We start from the raw sequence: 19,078 nt of genomic DNA on the forward strand, positions 1-19,078 counted from the left end.
AACGCGACCGTGCTGGAAGGGGGGCATCCATCGGCATCACCACCCCCCTCCCTCCCCCCCCACTGCGATCTGTGGGCTGAAGGTGGGGGGGGGGGGGTCCCGGGGTGAGAGGGGGGGTCTGATGTAGGGATGGTCCTGGTTCTGGTTCTGGTGCTGATTCTGGTCGTGGGTCTGATCCTGGTCCTGGTACTGGTGCTGATTCTGGGTCCGATCCTGGGTCCTGGTTCTGATCCTGATCGTGGTTCTGTTCCTGGTCCTGGTGCTGATCCTGGGTCTGATCCTGGTCCTGGTCCCAGTCCCGATCCCCGTCCTGATCCTGGTTCTGATCCGTGTCCTGGTGCTGATCCTGGGTCTGATCCTGGGTCTGATCCTGGTTCTGATCCTGGTCCTGGTTCTGGTCCTGGTGTTGATCCTGGCCTTGATCCTGGTGCTGATTCTGGCTCTGATCCTGGTCCTGGGTCTGATCCTGGCCCTGGTCCTGGTCCCGGTCCCGGTCCCGATCCTGGTTCTGGTTCTGATCCGGGTCCTGGTGTTGATCCTGGGTCTGATCCTGGTACTGGTTCTGGTGCTGATTCTGGCTCTGATTCTGGTCCTGTTTTTGATCCTGGTCCCGGTCCCGGTCGTGGTTCTGGTTCCGATCCGGGTCCTGTTGTTCATCCTGGGTCTGATCCTGTTCCTGGTTCTGATCCTGGTCCTGGTTCTGGTCCTGGTGTTGATCCTAGGTCTGATCCTGGCCTTGACCCTGGTCCTGGGTTTGGGTCCGATCCTGGTCGTGGGTCTGATCCTGGCCCTGGTCCTGGTTCTGATCCTGATCCTGGTTCTGGTGCTGATCCTGGGTCTGATCCTGGTCCTGGTCCCAGTCCCAATCCCAATCCTGGTTCTGGTTCTGATCCGGGTCCTGGTGTTGATCCTGATCCTGATCCTGGTTCTGGTTCTGATCCTGATCCTGGTTCTGTTCCTGGTCCTGGTTCTGGTCCTGGTGTTGATCCTGGGTCTGATCCTGGCCTTGATCCTGGTCCTGGTTCTGGTTCTGATCCTGATCCTGTTCCTGGTTCTGGTTCTGATCCTGATCCTGGGTCTGATCCTGGTCCTGGTTCCGATCCAGGTCCTGGTGTTGATCCTGGTTCTGATCCTGGTACTGGTCCTGTTTCTGATCCTGGTACCGGTCCTGTTTCTGATCCTGGTCCTGGTCCTGGTCCTGGTTCTGGTCCTGGTGTTGATCCTGGGTCTGATCCTGGCCTTGACCCTGGTCCTGGGTTTGGGTCTGATCCTGGTCGTGGGTCTGATCCTGGCCCTGGTCCTGGTTCTGATCCTGATCCTGGTTCTGGTGCTGATCCTGGGTCCGATCCTGGTCCTGGTCCCAGTCCCGATCCCAATCCTGGTTCTGGTTTTGATCCGGGTCCTGGTGTTGATCCTGGGTCTGATCCTGGTTCTGATCCTGACCCTGGTTCTGTTCCTGGTCCTGGTTCTGGTCCTGGTGTTGATCCTGGGTCTGATCCTGGCCTTGATCCTGGTCCTGATTCTGGCTCTGATCCTGGTCCTGGGTCTGATCCTGGCCCTGGTCCTGGTTCTGATCCTGGTCCTGCTCCTGGTCCCGGTCCCGATTCTGGTTCTGATCCGGGTCCTGGTGTTGATCCTGGGTCTGATCCTGACCCTGGTTCTGATCCTGGTCCTGGCTCTGGTGCTGATCCTGGTCCTGATCCCAGTCCTGATCCTGGTTCTGGTTCTGATCCTGATCCTCATCTTGGTCCTGGTTCTGGTCCCGGTTCTGATTCTGGTCCTGGTCCAACCTGACGGGGTCTTGGCCCATCTGGAGGAATCCCAGTCCCAACCCGAAGAGATGAGGGTCCTGGTCCCAGTCTGGGGGGGGTTCTGGTCCCATTCTGAGAGGTTCTGGTCCCATTCTGGGGGGATCTCAACCCAATCCGAGGGGGTCCTGCAGCTGAGGGGGGTCTTAGGGCTCCCAATCCCAATTTCTGTCTGCGAGGATCCCGGTCCAGTTCCTGATCTGGGGTGGTTCTGGATACCAAAAGGGATCCCAGGCCCAGACTGAGGGGTTCCCAGTCCTTTTTAAGGGGTCCCAGGTCCCACCATCCCAACACAGCCCCAAATCTCCCACACCTCACAGCCTCCACCAGAACCCCCCCTTCCCAGGACCTCCCTGGATCCGGATGCTGTTTTAGGGCCCCCCAAACCCCCCATAGTTGGGGGCAGCGGGGCCATGAGTGGTTTTGGGGTTGGTGACCCCCTTTGGGGTGGGTTGGGGGGAGGGGACAGAGCCATAACTGACCTTTTCTTTGGGAATCTCAGCAAACTGTTGGGATGGATGGATTTTTTTCTGCTGCTGCTTCTGGGGGGATTTAGGATTGGGGGCAGAGCATCGGGGGGGGGAGGGTAAGAGGGGATGCTGGTGCTGTTTAGGGTAGTTTCACCCTATTGGGATCATCCTTTGTGGGATGGTCTATTGGGTGCTGTGATCAGAAGGAGCGTTGAGCTGCGACCCTACAGGGCACCAAATCCACACCTGATGGTCCCACTCCATCCGTGCCCATGGGAGCTCAGCCTCAAACCTGCAGCTGATTCACTTTTGGGGTGAAAAAGTCCGATTTCATACCCTGACAGCATCTCCTGTACCCTCTGCTATCCATCAGAAGGTAAAACCCAGTGCAACCCTGGAGGAGGAATTCACCCTTTTGGGTTGGTCCTAAGGGATGGATGGAGCAAAACCTTGACGAGCTGAGTGTTTTTGTGCTGCTGAGCTTTCCTACACCCTGATGCCATCCTGCAGGGATGCTGAGGGCTGTCTCTGAGTCATCTCCTCCGTGGGAAGGGGCTGTGGGTGGAACAGCTTTTCTGGTGATGGTCACAGAGCTGCACGTCCCGAATCTTCATCCCCATCATCTTCAGCCCTTGGGGTGATGTCCATCTCCGGTCCGTGGGGTGGATTTTGGGGGTAGGTGAGGATGTTGGTTGCCATCACAAACGGCTCCGGCACTCTGTAGGACACTGTAGGATGCTGTGAGGTGATGTAGGAAGCTGTAGGGTGCTGTAGGATATTGTGAGGAGGTGGGAGAGCAGTTCGTCCCCCAGGAGAAATTCAATATGAGCTCCGGTGGGAGGTTGGGATGGGGCAGAGAAATGGGGAGCGTGGGGTCCTATGGGATGGGGCTCTGGGGGGTGGTGTGGGTGGCTCCAGCCCCATTGGCAGCGCTCAGGGAGGCAGTTTCCTTTGGGGAGGAGGGTCTCATGTGGCACTGGGTCTCTTTGATGGCCCCCCCACCCCCTCCTTGTGATGCCTGCCCTCAAGGAGGACGCGGAGCATCGCATCCCTCCTCCCATATCCCTCTGTCAGTGGAGGTGATGGGATTTATCCCCTTACCTCATCCCGGAGGCTGCGTGGTTCCAGGCTGCTTTTAGAGCTCGTTCTGCCCCACGCAAAGCAAAGGGGCTTCTCAGAACACACCTCCATCCCCCCTTTCCCTCTCCCCCCCCCCTCCAGGTGGGTGCAGCACCCCAGCTGTGCGCGTGGCTGCCGTGGGGCGACGGCCCACAGATGGAGGCAGAGGATGAGGAGGATGCAGCCCAGGCGATGCTGTGATTCAGCCCCAGAGCATCTGCCACCAGCAGGGACTGAATGCTCACGAGGGATGCTGTCACGCTGCCGTGGCACCTCGGGGGGGGGGTTCCCAGGAATGGGATCTCCTCTTAAACACATCCGTGGTGCCTGGGAAGGGCGGTGCTCCTCAGTTCTGCTCCGTCCCCAAGGCCTCCCCACGTCCCCCCACCGGCCCAAATCTTTCTGCTGTTCTGTTGCTGATGACAACGGCGGGCTGGGAAGGTGGGTGTTGTGTTCAGAGTGCTGTTGGCCTCTGGGTCTCCTTCTTCACCTTGCACGTGTGCCAGCAGAGACCTGAGAGCGTGCTGCAGCATCCTGCAGTGTCCTACAGTATCCTACAGCACCCTACAGCACCCCACAGCATCCTACAGTGTCCTATAGCACCCCACAGCTTCCTACAGCACCCCACAGCTTCCTACAGAGTCTTATAGCACCCTACAGCTTCCTACAAAACCTTGCAGCACCCCACAGCACCCTACAGCACCCTACAGCATCCTACAGCACCCCACAGCACCCCACGCATCCTACAGTGTCCTACAGTATCCTACAGCACCCTACAGCACCCTACAGCACCCCACAGCACCCCACAGAATTCTGCAGTGTCCTACAGCACCCTACAGCTTCCTACAGCACCTTGCAGCACCCTACAGCACCCCACAGAATCCTACAGTGTCCTATAGCACCCCACAGCTTCCTACAGCACCCCACAGCTTCCTACAGAACCTTGCAGCACCCCACAGCACCCTACAGCACCCTACAGCATCCTACAGCACCCCACAGCACCCCACGCATCCTACAGTGTCCTACAGTATCCCACAGCACCCTACAGCACCCTACAGCACCCCACAGCATCCTACAGTGTCCTATAGCATCCTACAGCTTCCTACAGCACCTTGCAGCACCCTACAGCACCCTACAGCGCCCCACAGCATCCTACAGTGTCCTACAGTATCCTACAGCACCCTACAGCACCCCACAGCATCCTACAGTGTCCTACAGTATCCTACAGCACCCTACAGCACCCCACAGCATCATACAGTGTCCTACAGCACCCTACAGCTTCCTACAGAACCTTGCAGCACCCCACAGCACCCTACAGCACCCTACAGCATCCTACAGCACCCTACAGCATCCTACAGCACCCCACAGCACCCCACGCATCCTACAGTGTCCTACAGTATCCCACAGCACCCTACAGCACCCCACAGCATCCTACAGTGTCCTATAGCACCCTACAGCTTCCTATAGCACCCTACAGCACCCTACAGATTCCTACAGCATCTTAGTGTCCTATAGCATCCTACAGTATTCAGCAGTGTCCTACAGCACCCTACAGCATCCTACAGTATCCTGCAGCACCCTACAGCACCCTACAGCATCCTACAGCACCCTACAGCATCCTACAGCACCCCACAGCACCCCACGCATCCTACAGTGTCCTACAGTATCCCACAGCACCCAACAGCACCCCACAGTGTCCTATAGCACCCTACAGCTTCCTACAGCATCCTACAGCACCCTACAGATTCCTACAGCATCTTAGTGTCCTACAGCATCCTACAGTATTCAGCAGTGTCCTACAGCATCCTACAGCACCTTGCAGCACCCCACAGCACTCCACAGCATCCTACAGCATCCTAGTGTCCTACAGAATCCTACAGTATTCAGCAATGTCCCACAGCACCCCACAGCACCCTACAGTGTCCTACAGTACCCTACAGCACCCTACAGGGCTTCCCCAAACACCTTAGCAACGCCAGTCGTCATTTGGCCCCCTCTGACATAAAGCATTCCGTCTGAAAAAGGATTTCCCCCTTTGGCTTGCCTGAATTTGGCTTTTTCAACCTTTAGGATGCCTTTCCCTGGGGATACGGATGGAGGGTGGGGTGAGATGATGCTCTGAGTGATGAGATGGGCTCAGTAATGGGATCACCCCATTCCCAACCAGTGCAAAAAAACCCTCGGAGGCCACAGAAGGCACCAAAACACCCAGGGAAAGCACTGCAGATGGAAGAAGAATAATTCGGTGATATCCTCATCGCCCATCATTTGTGCTGCTCCATCCCTTTGTGCCACTTAAAACGAAGTCCTGAGCATCCTCACTTCTCCCCTCTCCTCTCCATCCCCCAGGATTGCTCCTGCACTGAGCACCGTGGAGCTGCTCTGCCTCCACATTCCCTATTTACACACATGAACCCCTCGTTATCATCTGCCGTTATCAAACCCTTTTTCTGGGAGTTTGGTGCCATTTTGATCTCTCCCATCAAAGAACGCGATCTCACTGCTTCCCTGCAGCCATCTGGGCATGGAAATTGGGTCCTGCAGGGGTGTGTTTGCAGCCAGGCCTTCACCTGCTGCTCCTTGCAGCTCTGCAGAGCTTGCAGGCAGATGTTCTGCTGTTTCTTTGACTCGGGCATCTCCTCTTACATCAAGATGAAGGTCCTGTATTGCCTGGCTGTTTGTGATGCTTGTTCCAGACAAGTGCAGGCTTTCATCGAACCCAACCTGCAGCCGAGCTGATTTTACAGAAATATTCTGTACAGAAATATCTTGTCCTTGATTTGCTTCTGTTAAGGCTTTGGTAGTTACTCCTGCGTCACGCTGCTGTGAGTCAGATCTCAGTTCTGCTGTGTGTCAGGAGCCAGAACCCCATGGGGTGTCAGGAACCAGAACCCCATGGCAGTGGGTTGTGTGATGGGTTTGGGAAGTGCCTACAAAACCCCAAATGCAATGAGTTGTATGGTGGGTTTGGGAAGTGCCTATAAAATCCCAAATGCAATGGGTTGTGTGATGGGTTTGGGGAGTGCCTACAAAACCCCAAATGCAAAGGGTTGTGTGATGGGTTTGGGAAGTGCCTACAAAACCCCAAATGCAGTGGGTTGGGTGTGGAGATGGGGGAGTGCCTACAGAACCCCAAATGCAATGAGTTGTATGGTGGGTTTGGGGAGTGCCTACAAAACCCCAAATGCAATGGGTTGTGGGAGAGGACTGGGGAGTGCTTACAGAACCCCAAATGTAATGGGTTGTGTGATGGGTTTGGGGAGTGCCTACAAAACCCCAAATGCAATGAGTTGTATGGTGGGTTTGGGAAGTGCCTATAAAATCCCAAATGCAGTGGGTTGGATGTGGAGATGGGGGAGTGCCTACAAAACCCCAAATGCAATGGGTTGTGTGATGGGTTTGGGTAGTGCCTACAAAACCCCAAATGCAATGGGTTGTGTGATGGGTTTGGGTAATGCCTACAAAACCCCAAATGCAATGGGTTGTGTGATGGGTTTGGGAAGTGCCTACAAAACCCCAAATGCAGTGGGTTGGGTGTGGAGATGGGGGAGTGCCTACAGAGCCCCAAATGCAATGAGTTGTATGGTGGGTTTGGGAAGTGCCTATAAAATCCCAAATGCAATGGGTTGTATGGTGGGTTTGGGGAGTGCCTACAGAGCCCCAAATGCAATGGGTTGTGTGATGAGACTGGGGAGTGCCTACAGTGTGATGGGTTTGGGTAGTGCCTACAGAGCCCCAAATGCAATGGGTTGTGTGATGGGTTTGGGAAGTGCCTACAAAACCCCAAATGCAACAGGAACGTCCCCGTTACGCCCTGCCAATGTTGGAATGATTGGAAGGCAAAGCAAGCTGCAAGAAATGCTTAAAATATGCCATCATCTTTGAGGGGTGAATGGTGGATGGTGCTATTCTGAAGACACAGTGACCAGAGAGGACTGGGAGGTCACTGGAGCAGCAGTTGACCTTTATCTGCTTCAACTGTTGAATTGCTAAGAGCATTAAGGGCTTTACCTCATCACGGCACCCAAGCATCCGAGCTCCGTTAGCAGCTCTTCCCATCAGGAGCACGAAAACAACCTGTGGATGGAGGAGGACACCTGAGATGGAGCGACGTCCCGGGGTTGCTCAACCCATTCAGGTGATTTCTTATATATATATATATTTATTTTTTTTTTTTAATTTAAATTACAAATGAACTTCATCCCCAGCATCCGTTCTCATTCATGCTGGAACGCGGCGAGATGTTGCGGCCGCTCCGCTCTGACTGATGGCCAAAGTCCAAATGGCTGCTTCTAATCTACTCAGTGACATTTATTAGCTCCTGGCTCGCAGCACAGCCCTGAGCTGACTCCAAATCCAGGCTGGAAATTCACTCTTTGTGGGCTGTAGAGCTTGGGATCCTCTTCAAGATCCACCCGAAGACTCTCCATCCTCGTTTTGAGGGTTTATGATGGGTTTGCTTTGCTTTGAGTGTAGGAAATGCTGCAGACATTGCAGGATCTCATCCTGGAGGATTTTATTTTATTTTATTTTATTTTATTTTATTTTATTGTATTTTATTGCGAAGGAATAGAATTCGCCCCAATTAATGATGCATTGAGTCTAAACGCGCGCCGTGTCAAAACAAGGCGTTCAAACAGCTGCAAACAAAACAATGCAAAATGACAATCAAAAAAAAAAAAGAGAAAACGTTCTTACAGAAAGCTGGTGTAAAAAAAAAAAAAAAGACATAAATGAGAAAAAAAAAAAAAAAAAGGCCAATGTGGTAGAATTTTCTCCTTGGCAGCTCTGGAACTTCAGAGCAGATAGCAAAGGCGCTGTTGCAATAACAGCTCCAGAACCCTCCTCTTACTGGAAATTGCTTAATCACCTGAGGATACAGGGAGTGGAGTTAATTATTGGCTAAAGTGCTTTAATTCTTGAAATGTTGACATTGGAGATATCCGGTTTTGCAATCTTCAGTTTCCTCCACTCCACATGGAAGTGATGGAATCACCACCCCCAGAGACGTGGAACTTGGAGATGTGGTCAGCGATGGTGGGGCGATGGGTTGGGGGGTCTTGGGGGTCTTTTCTGACCTTGATGGTTCTATGAGTGGGAATGGGGAGATTGGTTGTTGGTTGGGCTTGGTGGGTCTTCTCCAACCTTAATGATCCCATGAGTGGTCATGGTGGGGTTGGGTTGGGGTTGGGTTGGTGTTGGGTTGAGGTTGGGTTTGGTCATCTAAGAGTCTTTTCCAACCTTAAAGGTTCTGTGATTCTACAGAAAGGGGATTTTTTTGTCACCACGTGGAAACGAATATCTGGACAAATCTGCTTGTGTTCGGATGAGAAAATGAATTTTAGGCCACCACAGATGACTCATTTGCAAAGCAACTGGTGAACGACCTTACAAGGGGAAAGGAGACTTTTGGTTTATTCTACAGTAGCACACAGGACCTGGGTCTATACACGAATACATTGAATTGAAGGTGAAGGACTCTGCAAGGACATGATGGCAGGAGGTGTGTTTGGGTCAGATCCTTGTTTCCTCTTCTCTCCTTGTTGGTCTCAGCTGCTCCTTGCTGACATTGGTCTGCCATTACTATCTACACCTTTGGGATTCCATGCACCTTCCTCACCTTTCCACTGCAGTGCCGACCCAAAAACGTTCCTGCATTTGCACCCAAAGGAAGAGGAGCTCCAGGGATGCTCTGCAATTGATAGAAGGCATTTAGGAGCAGATGCTCCTAAAGGCTGAATGCAGGTGGCCGAAGGAGAGCAGTGTTGGAGTTATTCCTCTGCAAACAGGTTGGTGTTTTACTGCCTGAAGTCAACGAGTAAAAGGAGTCCTGCACAGGTACAGCAACCAAGTTAGCGCTCCAACAGCCTCTGATTGTTAGAAACAATGGTGTAGAATAATTATATTAGATGCTTGAATGAATACAGATTGGGGAAGGCTTCGATTTGGTTCTTAGAGAGGGAAATCAAAGATCGGAGGCGCATCCGAGGAGGAAATGATCTGCAGTTATAACACAGCAGTGCATGGAGGGTGGTGTGTTGGGAAGGGATTCCCACGTTGGTGACCTGCAAAGAAACTTCCTGAAGGGGGATGAGGCATAACAAGAGGTCAGAATCCATTTTCACAGTGGCTGTGGGTGCCTTTGGAACCTCTGTGCTGGTATTCATGGCAATCGTTGAGTTCATATTGGCTCCAGAAAGGGCTGTGAAGACTGAGCGGCTCAATTCATAGGGAGAAATGATTCAGGAGAGCCAAATCCGGGGCTGAATGCAAGAAATTGAAGAGGGTCCCATGGTACTCGTGTGTTAAACGGCAGATGACATTCCATTCAAAGAGACGCAAAGCAGAATTCAGAGGAAGCAGGGCGGTGTGGATGGGGTGCGGGTGGTGCAGCTGGCAAGGAGGGCAGAGCTGGCTTCTCAATACAGAGCAGCTTATGGGGCAGACGTGGTGGGTTGAAGGGAGCGTGGCAGACATCTGTGATAGAGGGAGAGAGGGAATCTTTTGCTTTTTTTCCCTTTTTTTTCTCTCTCTTTTTTTTTTTTTTTGGCGATTCTCCGCAGTGTGAGGAGCGGGGCGCATCAATGGATTCATGGATCCATCTTCTTGTGGATCAAAACAGGGTGAGAACCGGGGTCAAAAGATCAATCCAGGATGGAGATTTGTTCATTTCCAATCACCAAAGAGTCAGAATGTCCCCGTGTGTCCTACCCAGGTCTACGAAATCAGTGTAAAGACGCTGCAGTATCCATGGAGAAGGTGGGCGCATAGAGCTAAGCTGGTGCTATCCAAGGGTCCCCAATGCTGTCTGGATGACTGATGAGGAAAGGAACCTCATGGAGCGACCAGAGGAGCAGTGGAGGAGCATTTCTGGTGCAGTTGGATGGGAGCTGTGCCTGCAGCTCCTGTGTGTGAGAGCAGAATCTCCTTCCATAGCACTGGAGCTGCTGCCCATAGGCTCGTGACAAAGGGGCAGGAAGAGGGAGCGTGGCATGTTTTATTCCTGAATGACTGAGCCTGAATGACACGAGACAAACATCAAGCCACTGAACAGGCAAATCTGTATCTCAGTTTTGCTTTCCTGTGAAATGAGATAGTTGGTTGTTTGGGTTGTTTGTTGTTTTTTTTTTTTTAACATGCCAGCTCTGCTTGTTATAACATCTTCTGCATGGTTAAAGCTGCTACATCCCCGGCAGCTCTACCAGAAAACGAGCCAACAGAGCTCCCCAGGGATGAGAATTCACATTTTTCTCCACTCTATGGGTCTGAACGACAAGCTGCCCCATTCCTGGTGATGCTGGTGGCCTGACCAAGGCACGGTGCTGCACTGCAGAGGGATGGCACACGCACCAAAGCACACAGCAGTGCTGGATGCAGAGCTCTGAGCTGCTGACCTGAGCTTGTGCCCCACCTGTGACATATGCTGGAGCTCTGGGAAGAGCAGATTGCAGCAGATTATGGATTGCTCGCTGCCAGTTCTGCTCTGTGAAAAAGAAGTTTCGCCCTGCAGACCTGAGTGGTAACTCTTGGTTGGATTACAGATGGAAAGAAACGTGTTGATGCTGCGCATTGAAGCCTTCTGTAGGAGATGTGGGCACCTCTGCTGCACAGAGTTAGCCTCAGTTGCATAACCTAGAAGAAAGCTGTGAAATTCAGGTGTGTTCTAGATTCCAAGACCCTTTGGAAATGGGACGGCGGGGTTGCCAGGTCATAAATGAAGTCTTGAACGTATGAGGATGAAGTCAGAGGTGTATTTGGGAACATGGGAGCGACAGGCAGACCTCGAGGCACCATGAGCTGATTTTGTACTCAGAAGGGATGCAAACCAAAGGAAGAGGGCAAAGTAGATGGCAAATCCCAGAGGAACCTCGTGGGGAGGGAAGGCCAGACCCACGGCAGTGCTGGATCCAATTGGGGGTTTGTACCACCGAGCTCCTGGCCTGAACAGCAAGCTGACAGCATCTGAGAAGCAGCCACAGGAGAGAAAAGTCAAGGTTTTATTCTGAAATCTATCAGAAATGAGGCGTGTGCCAAGGAGTCGGCGGAGCCAGCGCATGATCAGAGTATAAAAGGAGCAATTAGGAGAGATGAGCCCATTGCAAGAGGAACTGAAGCAATTGTTTGCATTGTTGTTGACTGCAGGAGAAAACATGGAGATTCCCGTGCTGTAATTAACCTTTGTGGAGGCTCATCAGAGGATGTGTCCAATGCTGAAAAGCCTGGAGGAGAGATTATGGATCCAATTGACAAAATGGACAATGATGAACCATCAGGGCTGGGATGTCTCGATTCAGACTTCCTAAGAAAGCCACAACTGAGGATGCTCAATGAGAAATGCTGCTCTGAAAGTGCTCTCTCCAAACAGCCTTGCATCTGAAGGCTGAAATACAGCAAATGTGAAAAAAAAGAGCTCCAGAAAAGATCTGGAGAAGCGTACGTTGGTATTGGTTTGCTCCCTCATACAGGAGAATGGTTATTTGTAAGCAAATGGATGCCCAGGATTCACTGGGCGAGAGAAAGCAGAACTCTCTGAAAGGCCAAATGAGAGCAATTTGTTTAATAGAGTCTACTGGGATTCCCAAAATGCTTTTGATAATGTCCTTCACCAAAGGAAAAGAAGCAGCCATGGGATGGGGACAAAAAAATGCTGGCGAGCGTAAGTAATTGTTGGAAAGGTCAGGAATGAGGTGGGAGGAAATAGCTCCAGAAATGGAGTCCTGCTGAGGCCGTGGGCTCAGTGGGAGACAAATTTATGCAGCAGAGGGGATTGCAGGGTTGCAAGTGCATAGAAAGAGTGGCTGGATGGAAAGGTGCTGGGAAACGTGGTGCACCCACCTGCCTTGTCCTCACTGGTGCATGGAGCTGGGTGAGCCAGCGAGCTGCAGCTGCTCCCATCGTGGTTTTGTGCCCTAATTATTGGTGAGTACAAACCTCAGAGCTGCTTTCTCTACACCTCGTGTGGATGATAACCAGCAGAGCACCATCAGGTGGCTGATGGGGAGGGATGCTGAGCAGGATGCTGAGCAGGATGCTGAGCAGGATGCATCCAGTGAGTGCAGCTCATTGCAAAATGACACACATTGGTGTGTCTGTTGTTTAGGAGAAGACACAGAAGAGAGCTGAGGGTCCTAAAGGATAAGTGGCCAATCTGGGGTGGGAGCTGGTGGCTGTTATAGAAGGGCACCTGTGCAGTGAAATCCTGACTGAGAGCAGAGAGGGAAACTGTCTCTTCATTCATTCCCATCCTGCAGATGCTGCATCCAGCTGCACTGCTTCTCCATTGAAAAATCCTGTTTGCAAAGGGAAAAGTAGAATTCAGAAGCTGGAAAGTCTGCTTTGAGAGAAAGCTCTGAGAGCCTGACGTGTTTCCAAAAAGTGTCCTGATTTTCATCTGCAGTTCAGAGCATGGGCGGAAGGTTTCTGACAGTGGAAGACTGAGTAATCCCAGCTAGAGACTCAGCAAGGTCGAGTGGCTGAAGGGAAGTGGGGACTCGAGCAAGAAAAAGGGTTCAAAATTGGAGATGTGCCGAGGGTTAACCATTGGGATGCTGGAGTTAACGATGAGCACGGGGCTCCAGCATCACAAAACTCCTAACGATAGTCCTGAGTTGTACCCTTTTTGCTTAGCAGCTATCTGGTTGTCCCAAAATGAGGGTGGGTTGGCTCTCTCTCATTGCCTTGATCTCCTCCTTGGCCATCAGGAATCGTTATCACAGAGAGCTCGTTGCCAAGCTGTCTGCAGTGAAGACGTTTCTTGGACTGGAGGCTCTCCTCTCTCCTCCTTCCATCTCCTATTTTGCCAAAATTCTGCTCTGGCCACAGATAACGCCTGTGAAATTCAACTGTAAAGATGGTTTTCTGGAGAAATGTAGGCTGTGAAATCGGGCTTAGAAGTGAGCGCAAACTACACCCTTAACTGTGGAGTCCTTAGCTGGGCTTAGAAGGATGCTAATCCCCATCTGCCATAGAGGTAAATGGCCTGAGGAGGCTCGGGCTGCTCCGCTGCCGCTGGGATCTGTGTGGTAGTGCTGAAATAATTTCCTTCTCTTTTAATTAATGACTCACTCTCTTGTCTGCTCAGCGCGCCTTTGCTGCTTCATACAAAAAAATGCCCTTCATCCTCCACCAGCCCAGAAGTGTTTGGGATCAACCAGAGGCAGATGAGGGTCTGGGGTGGTTGGTGGCAGCCTGGGCAACAAAATGCTTTTCTCTTTCCCCTGTGTGAGCCCTGGAGACCTGCAAGGCAAGGGATGAATTTGGGAACATGCTCTGTTTTCCAGCGATTTTGCTCTTCTCAACTCCATTGCGCAGCTCTTTGCAAGGTCTCATCTCCAAGAGGTGGCCATAGCAGGTTGCATCAACCTGTCTGCTTTCTCCCCCCAAGCTCTGCTGGGTGATGCTGGGTTGGACCCAGCACAGCTCCAAGCTCTGAAATCCTCATCTCCACATTCAGCATCAACCAGAAAGCCAACAGCAAACCGGGCATCCCCCCCATGTACATCAGGCAGCATTCTGCAGCCCTCGTGCATCTCCTGTAGCTCTGCAAACAGAACCACGGAGTCATAGAATGGTAGAATTTCAAGTCTTGTCCCGCTTCCTTTTGGCCACATCATCATTTATTTTGGGGGGAGCCCACCAAGGGCTGAGTGCTGTGCAAAGCACCAAGCAGAGAATGTTTCTGCTCCAAGAAACGCATCATAACTCACCAAAATCTGTTCCACTGGCAAAGTATTTTAGATTGCATTGATCCCATGAGCGCAGCTCTCACTAAAGCTGATGATTTCTGAGTATCCTCGTGGCCATCACATATTCTTGGTGGCATTGAAAAGAATTGGAGGACTTGAGATCTCCAATCTCAGCTCTCCCTTCTGCTCGCCCTCAATGCGCTTTGCAACACGATGATGGCTTCTTCCTTACAGTTCATCTGCTTTGCCAAGTCGGTTGACCCTCCGAAAATGGGACAGCATTCAATTGCAGGATGTGGGGACCCTCCCCTGGGTTTGAATTTTTCTTTATTTTTCAAAACACCAGGAAAAAAGCACGCAGTTTAATGTCACTGCAAAACACAGCGGGCTTTGGTATTCACAGCCACCCAAATCCCAACCCTGAGCAGCAGCCAGGTGCAGCATCCCCATCACAATTTGCTTTTGGTAACCCTGTCCATGGCAGAGGGGTTACAACCAGGTGCTCCCTGAGGTCCATTCCAACCCAAGCCATGGGTTGTTTGAGTTGGAGGGGATCTCCAAAAGCCATCCAGCCCAAATTGCCTGCTTGCTGTAGACTTCCCTGTTCACTTCTGACCCTTAATCCCCCATCCCTGTGCAATTATAGTTCTGATTTTCAGTTAGGAAGAGGTGTTGAGAAGCAGCAAAAGTGGTCAAGGGGATGAAACAGCTGTTGCAGGAGACTGAGAGGGCCTGGACCCCCATTTGCAGAGGTACCCTTGTGGTACAGAAGGGGAACGTGGCTGAGGTTTCCCCCTCCATGGAGGTTCAGGGCATTAATCTCACAGCCCCAGAGCAATGTGCACTGTGGTGAATGTGGGAGGAGAGTGGCTTAAAGCAGAAAAAAAAGAGTTCATCTTCACCCCACAGGGAGTAAAATGGAGAAATTGATGCTGGAGGGGGGACAGGAAGCACAGTGCCAGGGTCAGAATGCTTCAGAGGCAACAGGTCCGTGAGCAGAGACCAAAGAACCCATCTTCATCAACTTCATCCCAAAGAATTTACAGCTGCCTCCATCCTGGCACCACCCTGCAGCTCACAGAGGGGAAAAGCAAGATTTGCTGGGAATGCTTTGAGCAGAACGCATCGACCCCTGGATGAGGACAGACACTGCTTTCTCACTGGAGTAGTCACAGTTGGAAAGCCAGCACCAAAATATTTATCAGTGACTAAAACTTTGGATCCTTGCTTTTTTGAAAGGGTACCTTTTTAGATGGCAAACTTCTGCAGGGAAAATAAAACCATCTGGGAGAGTTCCAGAGCCATTCACTGCTGTGTTTTGGAGGGAGAGCATTCCCAGCTTCTCTCTGTGGATAAACACGCTCTGCAAAACATCGCTGGATAGGCTTGCTGGGTGGCAGATCATTGCTCCAAGCATGTGGTCACTGCCATCTCCATCAATGAGCCCTTTTGGGGATGCTCCCCATGAGGCTGCATTGCTGTGATGCCGAGTAATGGCTCTGTGTGGGGCTTCGCTGGAAGAACCCATTGCTCTGCTGTGAGCATCGTGATGGACAGAGGCTGAGAGCAAAGGAAGAAGGTTCAAAGAGGAGGAATTACATCATGCTTTCTGCATTGAACTGCAGCTCAGGCATTGCATAAAAGCAAGGGAGAGAGTGAGTGCCTTCTCCCACAGCGTGAGCTGAGCCCCCCAGGGGATGCCTGGGGTTGGGGATGCAGGGCTGAGCAGCTTGTGGACCTGACAGCAGTGAGAAGATGGGGTTCCATTGGTGCATTCATGCTGTGCAAGCATCCCAGCCCCACACCCTGAGCTCCTGGAGCTCGGATCAAGATCAGACCCATAGGATAAATCAGGTGGGGAGGGACCTCAGGAGGACATCAGGTCCATGGCTGCAGCCGTGCACACCAGGATGCCCCCCATCGCAGCCCATTCCTCTGCTCCAACCCCATCTCCAGAGCTCCCAAAGCTTCAGCTGAGGGCCCCTCCTCCCTGCAGGACTCTCAGGAAATACTTTACTTCCAAAAGTTCCATCCCTGTGCTGTCCGAGAGCTGCCCATCGCCTCCGAGCACATCAAGGACAAAGGCAGAGTTATGAACCCTCTCTAGCTCTGAGATAAGACTCAGTATAATTAGAAACTTTTTTATGTGAAGAAATGAATCAAAGCTCCTTCCACTCCTGGGACGTTTTAACTCTTCACAGCTTCTATTATTAGTTGCCAAGCCATTTATTTTCTCTTGGTTTCGGGCTAGAGAAACCTGGAATAGGAGAGCAGCCCACGCTGGACCCTGCTGAGCTGCTTGACCCCATGGGTGAACTGATGGAGCATGGAGACATCCAAGGGCACCTCTGTGCTGTCCTATGGAGGAGTGCAGAGAGATGTGGGACTGCAAAGCAGTGGTGTCTTACAGCCTTGTGGGTGGGCAGGGGGAGAGAGACCACCGGGTTGGATAACAGTGTGACCTGTGCCATAAGTAGAGGCATTTGGTGGCTGCAGCTGATGGTGGGATGTGGCACAGAGCAGGAGGGAGACGGTGGACCCTCCGGTGCCGAACTGAAAATGAAGTGGAGGTGTTCCAAGAGAAGTTTCATAGGTGGGAAAAAGAGAGTAAAGTAGAAAGAAGCAAACAAAGGAACAGATTTTGGACACTATGATGCAGCCTCCTGTTGTGCACGGGGTTGGCTTTCAGCCCTGGGGAGCAGCCTCATGGAATCCTTAGGGTTGAAAGGGACCTTTAATGGTCATCGAGCCCAACTCCACTGCAATGAGCAGAGGCACTCCTAGCTCCATCATATTGCCCACAGCCTGATCCAGCCTGGCCTTGAAAGTCTCCAGGGAGGGGGAATCCCCCGCTGCATCATTCCATCTTCCTCTTGCCTTTATTGCAGAAGCCCTGGGGGGTTTTGCAGTGAACAGACAGCACGGAGCCTTCAGGCTCCTTTGGGCTCAGCTGCTTTGTGTTGCCCACTGCTCAGTGGCCATCGCGTGAGCTCCCCGAGCACGCACTGCAGGGCTGGGAGCAGCAAACAACCACCCTTTGTGCTGAGAGGGGCTGGAGGAGGTATTGGGAGGCTTCCAGGGTTCCCAGGAAGAAGGCAGCGTTAGCAAATGGCTGGGGGGGAAGGGAGGGTTGGGAAGGGTTCACTGCTGGAATGGGGTCTCTCCGTTGGTGGGATACGGATACGGGTGGGCGCAAAGGTGATGAGTGGGGAAAGCATGTGGAGAGCAGGGAGATGAAAGGGGATTTCCTCTTGTGCTGCTCATGGAGAGGCACAGAGAGGAAGGCAGAGCCTTCTCACAGCTGGGCACTGCTAGGAACAAAGGTCCTTCTGCTTGGTTTTAAGGGAGAGGTGCTCCCCATGAGGGCAGAGCTGTGGTCCCCCCCCTTGCAGAGCCGTTCTGCACTGAGTCCACAATGCTTGGAGTGCTGTTGCTCAGCTCTGCTCTGATCTGTGGTCAGAATAGGGACCAGAATGTGTCTATGGGTTTCGTATTGATGCACTTGAATGGGAGAGCGCAGTAGGGTGTGACGCATCTCGCTCCTTTTGATAGCTGGGATGTTTGATAAGAACCTCCCCCCTCTACGGGTGTCCTGAGAGGGCTGTAAGACAAGAACGGAGATCTTAGGAGGCACCAGAAAGAAGAGAACTCATCTTTGCCCGTGGCAAACAAGCTGTATTATTCGTGCTCTAATTTCCAGGACAACTTCTAGGAACACCTGCTGCGTTCTGCAGGGAGCAGAGGGACTGAGCATCATCGTGGCTGTGTTAAATCTGATGTGGGGGACCACCTTATGGAAAGGGCTCCTTTGGAGCAGATTACAGGAGGAAAACATCAGAGGGCACCACGAGAATCTGTCCCCTCCCCAATGGTTCTTAGTGCTGCTGCTCCGGGTGATGAGCTCAATAGATAAAACGCAAAGGGAAGGAAATATTCCCTATTCAGAAGAGGGTTTGATGCGTGGTAAACAAGCCCTGAGGCTGCACGCTGAGTGATGAAGATATAAACTCCAGCGAACGGTGTGGAAACACAGCACAAAAAGGAGGGGATGTGTATCTGTCCGGAAAAGAGTAGTTAATCTGTCTGAAAATGGAGAGTACTGAGTGGAATTGGGGAGTGCTGCAGGTGCTGAGCTCCTGGTGGGAGCTGAAAGAGGGGCAGAATGGGCAAGGTTCTGCTCAGAGCTGCGTTTGAGCCTAGGAAAACAGGGGAGCAAATGTGAAAGGAAGCACATGGGCTGGATGTCTGCAATATGTGGGGACAGGGCTGTGCCCACCTGGGGTCTTTCAATACATGGGGACAGGGCTGTGCCCACCTGGGGTCTCTCAATACATGAGGACAGAGCTGTGCCCACCTGGGGTCTCTGCAATACATGAGCTGGTTGCTGGGGCAGGGCTGTGCCCACCCAGGGTCTCTGCAATATATGGGAACAAGGCTATGCCCACCAAGGGTCTCTGCAACACATGGGGACAGGGCTGTGCCCAGCCAGAGCCTCTGCAGTACATGGGGACAAAGCTATGCCCACCTGGGGGTCTCTGCAACACATGGGCTGGCTGCTGGGACAGGGCTGTGCTCACCCAGGGCTGGGATAAGGCTGTACCCACCCAGAGCCCTTCTCTTTCTTCAAGACCACCTGAGGCTCTGCAATGCCCCAGAGATGCTTGGAGAACACCAAATTTCTTTGGAAATAATTGCAGATCCTTCTCAGTGTTCCCAAATCCTGGCAGGCTGCGTGAAGATGCTTCGAGTTCACGCAGTGTGCAAAGTGCTCTCTGCACCTCCCCACCCCTTGGACAAACACTGGGAAGTGTGAGACTGAGAAACACACTGGGTTTCCTTACCAGTCAGTTGGTACACCTGTACAGATTGATATCAATTAGCTCTTTGTCTTTTCTAGCAGCCCCAGGACTGCTGGAATTGGCCTTGGCTGAAGGGATTGCATGGCACGACCCCACTGATACCCAAGGGATACGAAGGTTTGTCTGAGCAGGGCATC

The 19,078-nt window shown here is 52.2% G+C and overlaps 1 protein-coding gene across 20 annotated transcripts in view; it reads left to right on the forward strand.

Annotated features, from left to right (window-relative positions):
- The first annotated feature begins 8,653 nt into the window (after window positions 1-8,653).
- Window positions 8,654-19,078, forward strand: part of LOC149914334 (uncharacterized) — a 33,434-nt gene continuing 23,009 nt past the window's right edge. For 7 of the 20 annotated variants that reach the window (XR_016460552.1, XR_016460540.1, XR_016460543.1 and 4 more), the window contains exons 1-3: window positions 8,654-8,900; window positions 9,031-9,235; window positions 18,980-19,058. Coding sequence is in view for 1 of the 20 variants with exons in the window: in XM_090127356.1 (XP_089983482.1) it covers window positions 9,137-9,235; window positions 18,980-19,058 (178 nt within the window). In the remaining 19 variants the exon portion in view is untranslated. The other 13 variants (XR_016460547.1, XR_016460550.1, XR_016460549.1 and 10 more) reach the window with 6 other exon arrangements.

This window comes from Phasianus colchicus, chromosome 30 (genome assembly GCF_987193195.1).
Source record: "Phasianus colchicus chromosome 30, bPhaCol1.hap1.1, whole genome shotgun sequence".
Lineage (NCBI taxonomy): Eukaryota > Metazoa > Chordata > Aves > Galliformes > Phasianidae > Phasianus > Phasianus colchicus.